Source organism: Myotis daubentonii, chromosome 8 (assembly GCF_963259705.1).
Source record: "Myotis daubentonii chromosome 8, mMyoDau2.1, whole genome shotgun sequence".
Taxonomy (NCBI): domain Eukaryota; kingdom Metazoa; phylum Chordata; class Mammalia; order Chiroptera; family Vespertilionidae; genus Myotis; species Myotis daubentonii.
This window is the reverse complement of record NC_081847.1, coordinates 53,993,301-54,008,102: the sequence shown is the minus strand read 5'-3', so window position 1 is coordinate 54,008,102 and position 14,802 is coordinate 53,993,301. Positions and strand designations below refer to the sequence as shown.

The window sequence follows — 14,802 nt, the reverse complement described above, 5'->3', positions numbered from 1 at the left end:
TAGGGGGCATGGCCCTGACGTGATTGACCAGCCCAAGCCGGGGAGACAGTGGCTGTGGACCCTCCTGCTCCAACGTGTTAAAGGCTGTGCCCTTGTGGGGGGAGGAGGGTCTGGGAGAGACAGGCAGGGGCCCGGTGCCCAAGGGTGGATGGCCCTGGCGGGGTCTCTGGGGCAGCGAGGAGCCCAGGGCTGGCAGCAGGTGAGCACATGGCCCAGTGCCCCTGCCAGCAGCGTGGGGCCCTGTCACCTGGCCCCAGAGCAGTGCCTGTGGCTGCTGGCTCCCTGACAAGGACCTGACCATTAAGGCACGGTGGACATGACTCTCCCTCCCTGAGAGCTTCGAGGGTTGGACGGGATGCCGCTCCTAGTCCGCGTGCCTCCTGAGCCGTGTTCCAACTGGGACTGTGCTTCCTTTTCGAAGAGCTCTCGGTGGCTCCTTTGTGAGAGCAAACACCCTTGTCCCCAGGAAGCTCATGAGCCCCTGTCCACCACACTTTCATCCTGTGGTGACCTGCGTGAGGGGAGAGCAGAGGTGTCACAGAGCCCAGGCCAGGGGCCAACCTGCTCCCTTCACCCAAACCACCAGGACGCCCCTGCCCCATTCTGTCTTCAGAGGGCTGAGCCCCCACGGAGAGACGAAGACGTCCCCAGAAACTCCAGAATGGGGAGGGTGAGCGGCCAGGGTATGGCGGTGATAGTAAGGACCTTTCATCCGAATGTTTCACTTTTCTCTTTTGAACAATTATCTGGTCGAGGAAGAGCAGTGCCCCGTCCTCCCGTCTTCATCCCGACCGGCTCTGCACACGCCTGTGCAGAATGAGCCAGCTATGTCCTCAGCTCCACCGAGGGAGAGCCCGTCTGTCACACAGGCCTGGGCCCGCACACTCCCTGCCCAGGACAGACGCAGGAGGGAGAAGTGGGTGGTGGGGTGTGTGTAGCATTTGTGTGTCTATTAAGAGCAAGGGAGGCGGAGACAGAAGTGACTTGAAATCAAAGGCAAAGATGAGAGGCAGGCGATGGCTCCCAGATTGTTGCTGGTGGTGAAGACCTTCAGGGACCTTGTTATAACATCATGCTCTCGGGGACCCACTTGCAGCGGCGTCTCAGCCCCACGTGGGATGGAGAGGCAGGTGGCCTGGCCCAGAGCCCCAGGCACCTGGTGCAGGAGCAGCTCTCGGCTGCCCTTCTCCCAGGCACCCAGGACCTCCCCTCCGAAGAAGCGCTCCTGCCGGTCTTGGTCTTGGCTGTTCCCGCGCCATCCCCCCCCACCCCCGACCCCGCGCTGTGGGGCTCTTCCCTGTTCCCAGAAAGCGGTCATGTTTACTGGGGAGCAGATTTAATGGCACCAGCCACCGGGAAAGGAGTGCAAGGGCCAGTTGCAGCAAGTGGTTCTAAAATACCTTGTCCCAAGGTCATAGGACAAAGGCTCTTGAAATCGGCTCTCGGAGGTGGCAAAGTCGGAGAGGAGACGCCACAGAACGAAGCAGCTTGGGTGCAGGAGGCCTGCATCGCGCCCAGGCTCTGAGCTGGGCTCCCAGGGCTGTGATGTGACTGTGGGGGTGGGAGGAGGCACTCAAGTGAAGGAAGAAAATGACATTTGAGGAGTCAAAAGCACGCTGGGAAAGCAAGACACCCACGGGAGAAAGGAGGAGGAAAACCTACGACGGGACGGCCCCTCCATGGCGAACAGTGGACCCTTTCGCCCCAGTGCCCTCATCCGCACAGCCCTGCGCCTCCGCCTGCAGTGGGACCATCACAGGTGGCCCGAGCACCCCTCCGACACCTCCTGGGAGTCACGTAGCCCTAGATGGAGACCCCCTCGGGCAATGTGACTGTAAGAGCCTCCTGGCCAGCCATGCAACAGGCTGCGAATCCCAGATGGTGGAGACGGCAGAGCCACCTAAGGAAAAAGGCACAATTTCTATGACTTTCTCACCAACTGTGAGCAGCTCTGGCCTCTCCCCGTCCATGCCTTCGCCTCCATCCCCTTCGTCTCCGTCCCCTCCACCTGCCAGGAGGTGAGACTTGGACACCAGCTCCGGAAGCGCCTCTCCCTTAGGGTCAAATCCCAGGTCAGACACGTGCAGGCACCACAAGGGCCTCCCTCATGTGCGGAAGCCGGGCTGCGACACCTGACTCCCTCCCTCCCGGGCTCTCTGTGCCCAGGTGAGGCCCTCCCTCTCCGTCACTGTGCCAAGAGGTCTGGTGTGGGGTGAGGCCGTCCTCACCAGCAGGTGGGAGCCTCACGTCCTCCATTCAGTTGAAGTGTCAGAGAGGATGGCAGATACCCCCCTCCCCGCCCTCATGGGTCTCACCCAGCAGGTCGCTGCCCGCTGCCCAGGCCTCACGACGTGCTAGCACTCCACACTCTCCACCTGGAAAACCGGTCCTTCTACTCCCGGGCAAAGGGACGGTCCCTCTGCCACCACCAGCAAGCGGCACCCCGCCCACCTCCTCATTTCCAACATCCGAGAAGAAACGTGTTATCTGAACAGCCAGCAGGTACCTAACATTTCCATCTAAATCAGAGGCTCGCCTGTGAATTGCCCCAGCAACAGAGAAGCGCCAGTGAGGCTTTAATACAGCACAGCTTCCTCCGAAGTCATGAAAGGCCCACGGCTTTAATTAAACTCACTCGAGTCAGTCGTCCAGCAGCAAGCACACTTCTAATCTTGCAAAGGGCACGAGCCAGGCAAACTGCGCGTATCACTCTGACGGGAAAGCATTCTCCAGATTGCAAAACCCAAGACGCCCACCGTGCCAAAAAAAAAAAAAAAAAAAAAAATCCAAGCTCTCCTGAGGCAGCTCAGCCGCTGTTTGACCAGAAACGGTGCAAGGGCTTCCTCGGAAAAATGCAGATAAACAATAGGAGCAGGCGAGCCTGGGCGTCCAGCCCCTTCTCGGAATGTCAGGGCGTCCTGGGGTGAAACCTCGAGGTCAGTGCCGCGCCCGTCCGACCGACTCGGAAGGGAGATGTCCTCGCTCAGCTTGCAGACTGTGTCACTTCTTTCCCAAACTGGCGGCCTTCGAACCCCCAGCCCTGTGCGAGAGTATTTCACGGGCGTCTGGCCTGCACCTGGGCGAGGGGCGTGGGGACGTGAAGATGTCACGACCCTTACCTGCCAGGGGCTTCAAAGAGGCACAGGGGCAGCTGTTCACCTCCCACCTGCCTTGTCCTGGGAAACGGTGGGCAGCCAGGTGGGCATCGCTCTGGAGGAAGGAGGAAGCTGATCAGCTCACTGCTCCTTCAGGGGAAGCGTCGCTTCAGCCAGACTCCGAGCCACTGAAGGACTTCAGAGGCCAAAAAAGGGTGCGGCAGGAGAACAGGGCACAAAAGTCCACCCGTCTCACCGAGCGCTGCATGTCATGGTCCTTCAACATGAAGAATAGAATGTGGAAAACATATGGGATTTATTAGCACTTTCATAAGAAAAAATCATATCGTTGATTCTGAGTCTGCCTCTGGGTGGGCCGGCCGCTCACCGTGGTCCAGAAAAATGCCGACACCGTTACCGTCTGTGGTTCCCAACAGGTTAAACAACCACCGCTTCCCTGCTGGGGTCTGCGTGCCTTGACAGTGATGCAAAATTGGGGGGAAACATATTGCAAATTCCTGTCCTCCCTCACTCCCCAGGCCACTGGTGGCACCACCTCAGGGAAGGATCAATGTCCTTGGTGCCACTGTGTGGATGTCCGCGAACCCGCCACGTCCCACATGTGGACTAGGAGCAAGTGTCAGACCTGTGTTTGCTGGCTGGAGGCTGGTGGTTTTAATCACGTGAACAAAATAGAATGATGTCGATGATGTCATATTTTTGTATCGAGGAGTATTTTCCATTCAAAGTGGGAGCTGACCGGCCCCTGGTTTTAATGACATAGAAATGCATCTTCTAAAATTAGAACCAAATGGGAAAAGCTGGCCTCATGACCTCGACGGCCTTTGTTTTACAGAACTATCAGTATTTACGAAACAAGTGGGAACTCGTTTTCCAGGGACAAGCACCATCACAACTTCCCAGTTCTCCAGGCTCTAACCGAGGAGTCTAACCGACTCTATCAACAGATACTCACTTTCTCTACCGTAGAGCACTTTCCAGCTCATCTGACCTTCAAACTTAACCTAGAGTCCCAAACTTTGAAAAAAGAGAAACAAAATGAACCCAATTTTTTAAAAAGTCCATTCTTCTCCATTAGCTTTGCCTTCTGCCGTGTGTCCACCCACCTGAGTGTTAGGTCAGGAGCCCCAGCCTGTCACCGCACTTGGAACCCACCAGACCCGCCAGGCAGAACAACGGGACGGACCCAGGCCTGGGTGGAGTGTGAGGACACCTGGTGAGCACATCACTCAACCCCACCCCCTGACATAGGGGCAGGAGGGGGCATAGGAACACACGCACCCATGCTTGAAAGCGAGTAGAAACACCTCTTACTCCTTTTTTTAAAAAAAGTGTTTTTATTGGGTTTTAGAGAGAGAGAGAGAGAGAGAGAGAGAGAGAGAGAGAGATAGAAACTTCAATGAGAAACATCATCCATCGGCTGCCTCTTCCATGCTTCCTACTGGGGATCGAGCCCACAAACTGGGCATGTGCTCTGACCAGGAATCAAACCAGTGACCTCTTGGTTCATGGGTCCACGCCCAACCACTGAGCCCACCGGCCGGGCTTACTCCTTTCTAACACTGCGTCCTTTGGGGACATGGGGAGAAATGCGCGTTGCTAGAATCTGATGAAGAAAGTGCCAGGAAGAAAACTGTCACCTTTTTCAGCCACTGGATGTTACTATGGGGACCCTTTGATACAGATTAACAGAGAGACCCTCCTAGTGTGTGATTCTGAAATGGCCCTGGTGACCGTATCACAGTGTAGGGTGAGCTGCAGGTGGCCCCCAGGCTCAGGTCCTGTCACAGGGCTAGATGCTGATGGGACACACTGAGCACCTGCTGGCTGACCCACAGCCAGCAGCTCAGCTCCACGTCTGCACCCTGCCAATACACCCACCCAGGAGAGAGGACAGCACGTGGACGCCGAAGCAGTGAGGGGACCCGAGCCCAGACCCTGAGCCCTGAGCACAGAAGGGGGGTGCCCAGACCCCTGTGACGCCATGCAACTCATTCCTTGACATTCTGATGGGGATTCAGCTTAAATTCCACTCTCAGACAAGAAACAGAAAGAGCTAGAACTATTCCCCTCAACACACACCCAAAGGCACAGCAAATATTGATATTTCTTTTTTTTAAGATCCGGCATTTTCTTCTCAGAGGAAATGACTCCATCGATTTGTCTCTGGCCAAAACCAACGCTGGTGGTTGTGCAAATACCTCGCCCTGTTTCCATAAAGCAGCCCTCTAGTCAACGGAGCGAATCTCTGCCAATCTGATGATCAATGATCTCAGATGTGCCAGGCGAAACGAATCTCCTGTCATTACTTCCAAGTGAAGAACTCCGCTTGGCAGCACCTTGGAAAACAGTTAAAATCCCTTCCTGATATGTGGAGAGAGGAGCAAGCCACCCAGACCCAGTGGGCGGGCTCCTCCTGCTGGTGAAGGACGTTATCACAAGTGCAGGGAAAAGGAAGGATTTTTTCAAAAACAGTGCAATGAAACAGGCTAGTGGAAAAAGCAATTTGCCTTAAAAATAAATAAAACGGATGTCCTTTACCCCCTGGCCTGCCTCCCAGGGTGTTTAAAACTTTCCAGCATCATGTTAATTTATCTACCATCAACGAGTCCTTGTTTCATTAATCATCATGAAAAGCCATATTTTTTTTTAATTTTATTTTATTGTTTAAAGTATTACAGATAGTAGTACATATGTCTCCTTTTGAAAAGCCATATTGATGGGAATTTACTATTGAGTAAGAAGAGTCGAAGAGTCGCCCTGGCCTGTTTGGCTCAGTGGGTAAAGCGTCGGCCTGCAGACCAAAGGGTCCCGGGTTCGAGTCCAGTCAAGGGTACGTACCTCAGTTGCAGGCTCCTCCCCAGCCCAGGCCCTGTTCAGGGCACATGCAGGAGGCAACCAATCCATGTGTTTCTCTCACATCAATGTTTCTCTCTCTCTCTCTCTTCCCTTCCCCCACTCTCTTTCTAAAATCAATGGGAAAATATCCTTGGGTGAGGAAAGAAAAGTGACACAGCAGGGCCACACGTATGCATGCTGTGACCATGACCCCAGGTGCTCACACAGTCCTCTATGCGGAGCAAGAACCAGGTCTAAACAAGTAAACAAGAACATAGGTGGCGGCATTTCCTCTACGAACTTTTAGATTTTATTTGTCAGTATTTTGTATCTTAGCCTTTCTAATAGGCATATAGTAGCATCTCTTCATGATTTTGACTTTCATCTTCCTAATGACTAATGAAGAGCATCTTTCCATGTGCTCATTTGCTTTCTCCTCATCTTCGTTGATTAAGTGTTTATTCAAGTGTTTTGTGCATTTTTTAACTGGGTTTTTTTACCATAGAGTTTTGATTGTTCTTCCCATATTTTGGTTTTAAGTCATTTGTCATATATGCTATTTATAAATATTTTATCTTGTCCTGTAGCTTTTCTATTCATCTTCTTAATAGTGTCTTGCAAAACAGTTTAAATTTTGATCAAGTCCAATGTGCCACTTTTTTTCTTTTATGAGTCGTGTTTTTGGTGTCAGGTTTTTGATGCCTACAGCCAGGTCATGAAGATTTTCTCCTATTATTTTCTTCTAAAGTTTTATAGTTTTACATTGTAGATAGAGATCTATGATCTATTTTGAGTTAATTTTTGTATGAGGTGTGACTTTGGGTTGAGGTCAATTTTTAAAAAATGGATGTCCATGTGTTCCAATACCATTTGTTGAAAAGACTAAGGCTATTCTTTCTATGTTGAATTGACTTTGTGCCTTTGTCAAAAATGGACTGATCATATGTGTGTGGTTCTATTTCTGGACCCTACTGTGTTCCATGGATCTGTATGTCTATCCCCCACCTGCTTGATGACAATAGACACAGAAAATCTTAAGATTAAGTGGTGGAATTTCTCTAACTTTATTCTTCTTTTTTACAGTTGTATGGCTATTTTGGTAGTGTTTTTTCCTGCATTTCCTTATGGTTTCAGAATTAGTTTGTAGATGTCTAAACAAAACCGTGCTGGGATTTTTATTGGAAATGCATTAAATCTGTAGATCAACTTGGGGAGAACTGGCATCTTCGTTGTGTCAATCCTTAACAACAGTACTGGTATGTCTCTCCGTTTACTGAGGTCATCTTTGATTGCTTCCACTAGCATTTTCTGTATTTTAGCATAAAGATTCTTTACATGTTTTGTTAGAGTTATACCTAACATTTTGCTTCTTTGACGTTATTATATATGGCAGTGTATTTTTTAACTGTTAGCATATGGAAATATGATTGACGAAATGTTCTTTACATAACAGGCCTTTACAACTATAATATTCAGTTACAATTATGTGACTACATCGCATCTGTGCAACTTAACATTTATAGAAGTCCATCTGAGTCTAGTTCAGAAACTCTTGCATGGACAACAAAAAAATCATGTAATTCCATGAACTCCGTTCTGTTTGCCTATGATCTCTTGTATGTTAGATTCTGGATTAACAGTGATCTGAATGGTGCACATTCAACAGGCTTCTAATGCTCGTTGCTAGTTCTGTGCTGAGCACCATAGAGACCCATCGCCGGCCGTTCCCATGAACACGTCTGACCCCTAATTTCATAGCTCCGAGAGGTATAATGCAACTGACCAACTTCATGTGTCCTTAAAATATTTACGTTACTTTTCCCATTGGTGACCAATATATTCATTATAAAAATCACAAAAAAACAGAGTTTTTCTTTTAGCATTCAAAGCAGGCATGCACAGTTCACATGTGAACAATATTATTATCTACATAACACTTCATTCATTATCTCACCGCACAAATACATTTTAATGAAATGAGACTTGCATGATACGACTGAACATCCCATTTCTTTAAAAAACCTGTATGCAAAGTTTAAGACATTATTTAATTTAATCGCTAAACTAAATTAAAGCTAGATGATGCTTCTATGAGTCAAAATGCGGTACACAGTGTACAGAAAATGGTACATAAACAACAAGTGACAAGTAAGTTGTACTAAATTTTGAGCTCTTTTAATTATTTCAAGCCATTAGGATGGTATCTAATAAATAACCTCACCAGGCAAATTAGACATTTGAAAATATTTGTCTTAAAGTAAGCAATTTAAACAGTTTCCTGGCTCATCTGTTTTTGTTTTTGTTTTTGTTTTTTAATTCCTAAGTTTACACCCATTCTTTTATTGGCGTAATTATTCGGACTAGTCAGTGAGTTCAGAAAGGCACTGGGTGAAGGCAAGATAACTTGAGGGGACCAGATTACTTAGGTTCTTGCAACATCAGGAGAATAAGAATAACAAGGACCAGCTGTTTCGCCTGCTGTGGACATCATTGTGTTCAAATGCTCTAGCATCTGCTTCTGTCCACACTCTTGTGCCCACTCAACACCCTGTGGGTCCTGGGAGCAGGAAGTTCGAAGCCCGGTGGGGGTGGGGAGAGGAGCCCAGCCCATCAGGTGGCCCGTGCTCCAGCCTGAGGGTGGGGATGGGTGAGCTGACAGATCCCAGAACCTCGCTGGCTGCTGAGCTGGAGAAAGGCCACCTTGAACAGGGGCTGCGCCAGAGGCCCCGGAGGGGACTGCAGGCCGCAGGAAGCCCTGCGCAGAGGCTGTGCCCATGGACACCTGGCCTAGTTCTGTGGCTGAGGGGCACAGTTCAGGTAGGGGTAGATGCCCAGCAAAGAGGGGGCGCTGTGGGCAGAGAGGCTCCTGTTCAGAAGGGCTCTCCGTGGGCCAGCGCTGGTGGCCACTGGACATGAGGAAGGGGCTGTTTCTGAACCTTTTCTGACCACCGTGGGGAGAATGGCTGGGAAGAGCGACAGGGGCGATGCAGGGCCATCAGCGTGAAGCCTGGGCTCCAGGAGGACCGGGCATGGAGCGACTTTGCAGTTGAAGCTTGCGGCAGGGACCAGACAGTCACCGGGGAGCCGAGTGAGCCAGCATCGCGCAGGAGGCTGGGCCTGCGCACGGACCCCTTGTTCAGAGGCCAGCGAGGTGGCCAGTCCCCTCAGAGCTAAGACAGAAAGCAGAGGAAACCGGACACGCCAAGTGCCTCGGCTCTGAGGGCTCTGCAGACCCAGGGAAAGAGGCTGCCTGTGGTTGATCAGAGGAGGAGGGGGAGGGCAGAGCCACCTTGCAGAGGTCCTGCTGGTGGGCGAGGGGGTGAGTAAGGACTGTGGCGAAGAAAACCTGGGCGTCTGCGAGCTGAGAGCTGAGCAAGCAGGAAGCAGAGTCGGGGGGAGTCTGGGAGACAGCAGGATCTCAGACCCCAGGTGTGATGCGGGAGACCCACAGCTGGGGAGGCGCACACAGCTGAAGGACGCCGGAGTGCGGGCCCACAGTGGTCTTCCCAGATTGGGCGGACTCAGTGCCGCTGTGGCCTGAGTCACTGATTTTGAGAAACAGGCTGGTCCACGTGATGCGACCCCAAAGCCACTGACCGGGCATGTCTTTGCTGTTACCGTGGTTTTGTGTGTAATTCCTGAGTGTTTGTCCAAACCAGGAGCCTGAGGAAATGATGTTTTCCTTTCCGAGCTTTGGCTACCTGGCCCCGCCTTAGCTGGCATCACCCTCCAATGGCGGTCATGGCCCCTGGCTGGTGCTTAGCTGACTGAGCGGTGGGAGGTGCTCCCAGCTCAGGGAGTCTCACAGCAGAGGCCCTGCTCATGTCCTCCCACCACAGGCATGTCTGGGCGGCTTCAGCAGCTTCCCAGCACCAAGTCCTGATTCCAGCGATCCTGATGCAGCAGGAGTCAGAGGGATGGAACAGAGGGTGCGGCCTCCCTGAGGTCCCTGTGCTCTGTCTTTCAGGATGCTCACCACGCAGCCAGAACCACCCACTACGGCTCCCTGCCCCAGAAGTCACAGCACGGCCGGCCCCAAGATGAGAATCGCGTAGTCCACTTCTTCAAAAACCTTGTGAGTGCTCTTCCACTGTGAGTAGCGCTGAGGGGAGCACTGCACTGACCACAAGGGGTGTGGGTGTGTCCCACAGGACTCAGCTCTAATCCACAAGGGGCATGAGCATTTCCCCAGAAGAAACTTCCTTCCTCCTCGGGGTGGAGCTCAGCCTTAGCACCTGGCACCCCGGTCCCAGTGGCATCTGCTGCTTACTGAACTTTTGTTTTACCAAAGAGCTCACTCCTTTTGAAACTAAATTACCGCGAGGACTTAATTTGAATGCACAGGCTCTGCAAAACTATGGAGACAGTAAAAAGATCAGTGGTTGCCAGGGGTTGGAGGGAGGAATGAACGAGTGGAGCACAGGGCATTTTTTAGGGCAGTGAAACTACTCAGTGTGATGTGATGTGATGGTGGACACACTTCATACCTTTGTCAAATTCCTTAGCATGTACGACACAGTGAAACCCATGTAAACGATGAACTTCAGTTAATAATCAGTACAGTATTGGTTCACAGTGAGAACTAAAGAACCCACTCAGGCAAGATGGTAATAGGGAAACCACAGAGAGTCCATGGGAACTCTGTAATTTCTGTACATTTTTTCTTGAAACCTAAAACTGCTAAAAAAAACCAACAAACTCTTAGAAACAAAAGCAAAGCTGCAGTCTTCTAATTATAAACGTTCTGTGCGGCTAACACTTTTAAATGATACTTTCCATGTTGATGAGTTTTCAAAGTCACAGACCAGGTGGTGTTCCTTCAGAACCCTTGAGTATCAGGGGATCCTTACTTCCTACTCCAGAAAGGGGTAGTGGTGAAGTTCACGGTCTCCATCAGTGTGCGTGGAGTGTGCACGGGAACGCATGCCAAGGCGAGTCCATTTCCTGGTTTAGAGCCTGTTGGTCCATTTTCAATTCTCTCCAGCACCTTCAGAGACTTCTGGAAGATTGGAGTAGCACTGCATATTTTCAAACTCTCAGCTCCGCGGTGCTTCTCACTCAGCTAGAACAGAAACGGGGGAGCCGGGCAGAGGGATGGCCCTCACCTCATAGGTAGTGGACACCATTAGCAGACATGGGCTACTCCCAGCTACAAGGAGTCTCACAAACAGCATCAGGGCCGCTCTGTAGGAGGGACCCACCACCGCTCACCGGCTCCTGTGTCTTTGCAGGTGACGCCTCGCACACCTCCTCCGTCACAAGGCAAGGTAAGACCTCTGAATATCTTCACTAGTCATCACTTTACTTACAGACCTTCCCTGAAATCCCTAAATGTACCAAAGAGAGAGTTGGGCTCATGGCGACCTGACTTGATTTCATAGTTTTGTCAAGTGGGTCCTGAGTAGACAGGCTGAGATGCATAACATCTGCTCCTCTGACAACCGTGCAGACAGTGCTAATCAATCCCCACTCACGTTCCCTCTAAGCCCTTATCCTTAACCCTCCCTGGAAGCTCCAGGAGGCCACTGCCCCCCACCTTGAACGGGACACGTGTACAGTCTCAGCATAGGCTGCTGGGATTGTGTTTCTTCTCTATTAAAAGGACTTTTTCCTGCACTGATCACAATGTCATTATTTCTTTCTTTCCTCATCCAGGGGCGAGGAAAGTCCCTCAGCAGATTCAGCTGGGTAGGTGACAATCGTGTATCCGTGTGGCTTCGCCTCTTCCCGGTCCTCGCAGCCACTGGGAGTCTGTTCTGCTCAGTTTCAGTTGCCTAATGGTCGCTCCCCCTTCCTTTCCTCGCAGCCCAGCTTGTCCCCAGGACCCGGGATGCATTCTCCTCGAGGGGAAATGAGCAGCAACCAGCCCTCCTTCTGCTTCCTCCCACCCGTGACAGGCACCCCAGGGCCAACAACCCTCCTCCCACAGGCCCCCACAGGCCCCGTGGGGCTCCCACCAGGAAACACCACTACAGTGTGGGCCTGAGGCAGACACACCATCTACATGACCAGCCTGCCCCCAGATGGTGACTTTTCAATGAGGAAAAATGGCTGGTTTGGCTCAGTGGATAGAGCATCAGCCTGAGGACTGAAGCATCCCATGTTCGATTCTGGTCAAGGGCACATGACTAGGTTGCGGGCTTGATCCCCAGTAGGGGATGTGCAGGAGGCAGCCAATCAATGATTTTTTTTTATCATTGATGTTTCTATCTCTCTTTCCCTCTCCCTTCCTCTACGAAATCAACATATATTTTTTAAAAAATGATTCTAAGGGAGAAAAACATGCTAACTTCAGTTATCCTATATAATAAAAGGGTAATATGCAAATTGACCCTAACAGCAGAATGGCTGGGAATAACTGTTACTATGACACACACTGACCACCAGGGGGCAGACGCTCAATTCAGGAGCTGCCCCCGGGTGGTCAGTGTGCTCCCACAGGGGGACCTCTGCTTAGCCACAAGCCAGGCTGATGGCTGCCAGCACAGCGGTGGTGGTGGGAGCCTCTCCTACCTCCTCAGCAGAGCTAAGGATGTCCGACTGCAGCTTAGGTCTGCTCCCCATTGGCAAGTGGACATCCCCCGAGGGCTCCCAGGCTGCTAGAGGGATGTCTGACTGCCAGCTTAGGCCCGATCCCCTGGGGAGTGGGCCTAAGCCAGCAGGTGGACATCCCCTGAGGGGTCCCAGACTCCAAGAGGGCACAGGCCAGGCTGAGGGATGCCCCCCCCCCACCCTGAGTGCACAAATTTTTGTGCACTGGGCCTCTAGTTCTGTTTATAATGACCTAACTCACCCAAAACATTGGTTTTTGTATGTGTGTTAGTAATACCTGTAGCTTTGATATCAAGCCATCTAGGAAAACCTTCTGAGGAATTTTAGACTCTTTAACAGAGAACAATTTTTTAATGAAGACCTTAAAGAGGCAATTTGTTCACTTTTTAGATACTGGTGAAATTTGGCATCTGAACCAACTTTAAATATTCTAACCCAATGTATAGTCTTTTGTTACTGGTAAATATTAAGTATTGTTCTTTCTTTATAAAAATTACGATTTTCAGAATAACCTCCAGGCTAGGGATTAGGTGTGTCTTGGGAACACAATATCCTTAATCTCTATTATAGGCCACATATATGAGATGCTTAATTAATAGGCATTGTATAAATGAATGAGAAAAGATTAAAAATAAAAAAAGGGGGGGAGAAAAAAGAGAAAGGGAGAGAGGACTGGAGGAAGGGGAGACACCTGCAGAGAAAGGGTAGAGAAAAGATTTCATAAAGCCCCCGATTTCCTCCAACACATTATGACATTGAATTATGAACTGATATATTTGCTGCAATTTTACATAAATATACTTGAGCCTTCTCCTGGCCGAATGATTTTGCAAACAGGTAACAATAATGTAGAAATGGCCCTGGGCCAGCGCTCACTGACAATTAATTGTTGACTTTCTATGCCAGGAGGAGATAGAGATGAGACTGAAGAATGAAACCCACTTTTGACCCAGAAACCGTGTGTTAGTAACCGCGTGCTCTGCCTCTTAGCTTTGCAGGCGCGGACTCGGGCTTTATGCAAAGTCCCCCCTGCACGTGTTGGCGGCTGGGACCCAGCCCTTCTTCCCACCAGTCATCCCCAGGCCACTTAGACCTGCCGTTAACCAGAAAGGCCTTTGCATGACTCCCACCCTTCATTTCTCATCCTATTAACGTGTGTGAGATTTCTCTTTTTCCCCAAGCAGAATCCTCCCCTGCATTCCCTTGTCTGCAAGTTTCCAGCAGCTCAGACTGCCCTCCTCTGGAGTGTTTTCAGCCCTGCTTCCTCTGCTAAACCACTCTGTGTGCTTTCTGGTAAATTCTAGGTTGTCCAAAGTATAAATGACCGTGAATCTGAAAGAAGGAAACGTACATTATTAATCTGAAAACCAATCCTTGAATTTAGTTCTCAGGAGCTCTTTATTTTGGGAGAAAAACAAGAGAGCAAGACAGGATGAGTTTGCCTCGGGTGGGGAAGTGCGGCTCTCTGTCTGTGGTGCAGCAGCCCCTCACTGTCACCCGCCCCTCTGGGTGCCGTCCTGGGGAGCGCGTATCTGTGGACGCCTCCAGGACTCAAGGGCAGCGCTGGCATTTCTCTGGCAGGAGGCTCAGACCTCTCTGCCTCACTCCCCTGTCCTTGCTCCACTCGATAACCTTGAAATGGATCTTCACGTGAAAGCAGCTACCTCAGACCCGGTGTCCAGTGTCCGTTCCTCAGTCTCAGCTGAATGAGAAGGACAGTGCAGATGCAGCTTGTGTGGTGGGACCCTGGACAGGTGGCTCAGTCCTGCCCAGTCGAGTGACAGAGGTGACCTGGGGGAACCTGAGCCTCCAGAGCTCAGCTCCAGCACCTCTCACCTAACGGGGTGGGTGAGGTAGTTCCCGGGCCCACAGCCCTCAAACACTCTTATGAGATTGTAAGGGACTGTAGGCTGAGGGGAAGGATTTGGGGGTCTCAATCAAGAGATGGCTCCGTTTTGTTTCCTAGAATTCTTTGGAGAGAAACACAGGCGGCCTCCTATTTCTTGTTGGCAAAACGAAGGGAAACCTCAGACCTTGTCCATGGAGTAGACTTACCCTGGGATGTGGGCAGCTGGGTCGCCTCCCATGAGCATCGTCCCTACGTCTGGGACACTTCACTCCGGATGCTCACATGCGTGTGTCCACACCACAGTCTGTCCCGTTTCTTTCTCCTGTGGAACATCCCAGTGAAACTGACGCAATTGAGAAAAGACAGGGGACCCAGACTTTCTCATATTTCTACTATCATCTGCCACTGCTTTAGCCCACAGAGGAAATTGCCTCCAGCCCCTGGAGG

At 50.9% G+C, this 14,802-nt stretch overlaps 1 protein-coding gene across 5 annotated transcripts in view; it reads left to right on the top strand.

Annotated features, from left to right (window-relative positions):
- The window catches only part of MBP (myelin basic protein), a 75,520-nt gene that overhangs the window by 54,160 nt on the left and 6,558 nt on the right, over window positions 1-14,802 (top strand). For 3 of the 5 annotated variants that reach the window (XM_059706399.1, XM_059706396.1, XM_059706397.1), the window contains 3 exons: window positions 9,922-10,029; window positions 11,186-11,221; window positions 11,610-11,642. In XM_059706399.1, the coding sequence (XP_059562382.1) occupies window positions 9,922-10,029; window positions 11,186-11,221; window positions 11,610-11,642 (177 nt within the window). The remainder of the gene's footprint in view (window positions 1-9,921; window positions 10,030-11,185; window positions 11,222-11,609; window positions 11,643-14,802) is intronic. The other 2 variants (XM_059706395.1, XM_059706398.1) reach the window with 1 other exon arrangement.